Source organism: Charadrius vociferus, unplaced genomic scaffold (assembly GCF_000708025.1).
Source record: "Charadrius vociferus isolate BGI_N301 unplaced genomic scaffold, ASM70802v2 scaffold2550, whole genome shotgun sequence".
NCBI classification, from domain to species: Eukaryota; Metazoa; Chordata; class Aves; order Charadriiformes; family Charadriidae; genus Charadrius; species Charadrius vociferus.
Genome location: NW_009646383.1, coordinates 10,867 through 11,357, shown reverse-complemented (window position 1 = coordinate 11,357; position 491 = coordinate 10,867). Strand labels below are relative to the sequence as shown.

The window sequence follows — 491 nt, the reverse complement described above, 5'->3', positions numbered from 1 at the left end:
GGTGTGCGCGTCCCCCCGCCGTCCTCCCCCCGCCACGTCTCCTCCTCTCTCGGCAGTCACCAACCCTTGCGACCGCAAGAAGTGCGAGTGGCTCTGCCTGCTCAGCCCCAGCGGCCCCGTCTGCACCTGCCCCAACGGCAAGCGCCTGGACAACGGCACCTGCGTGGTCATTCCCTCACCCACCGTCTCCCCCGTCGGTAGGTGGTCTGGAGGAGGAGGAGGAGGAAGAGGAGAAGGAGGGGAGTCCCACTGGGCGTGCTCCCACTCACCTCCATCCCTCCCTCCCAGTGCCCACCACTGACACCTGCGACCTGGTCTGCCTGAACGGCGGCAGCTGCTTCCTCAACGCCCGCAAGCAGGCCAAGTGCCGCTGCCAACCGCGCTACAACGGGGACAAGTGCCAGATCGACCAGTGCTGGGACTACTGCCAGAACGGGGGCACGTGCGCTGCCTCCCCGTCGGGTGAGGCTGGTTGGCGCGCGCGCGGGGGT

General features: G+C 68.8%; 1 protein-coding gene across 1 annotated transcript in view; it reads left to right on the top strand.

Annotated features, from left to right (window-relative positions):
• LRP1 (low density lipoprotein receptor-related protein 1) overlaps positions 1 to 491 on the top strand; it is a gene marked incomplete at its 3' end in the record, with an annotated part of 90,949 nt that overhangs the window by 88,712 nt on the left and 1,746 nt on the right. The window contains 2 exon segments of the mRNA XM_009894377.1: positions 57 to 197; positions 289 to 462. Of these exon segments, the coding sequence (XP_009892679.1) occupies positions 57 to 197; positions 289 to 462 (315 nt within the window).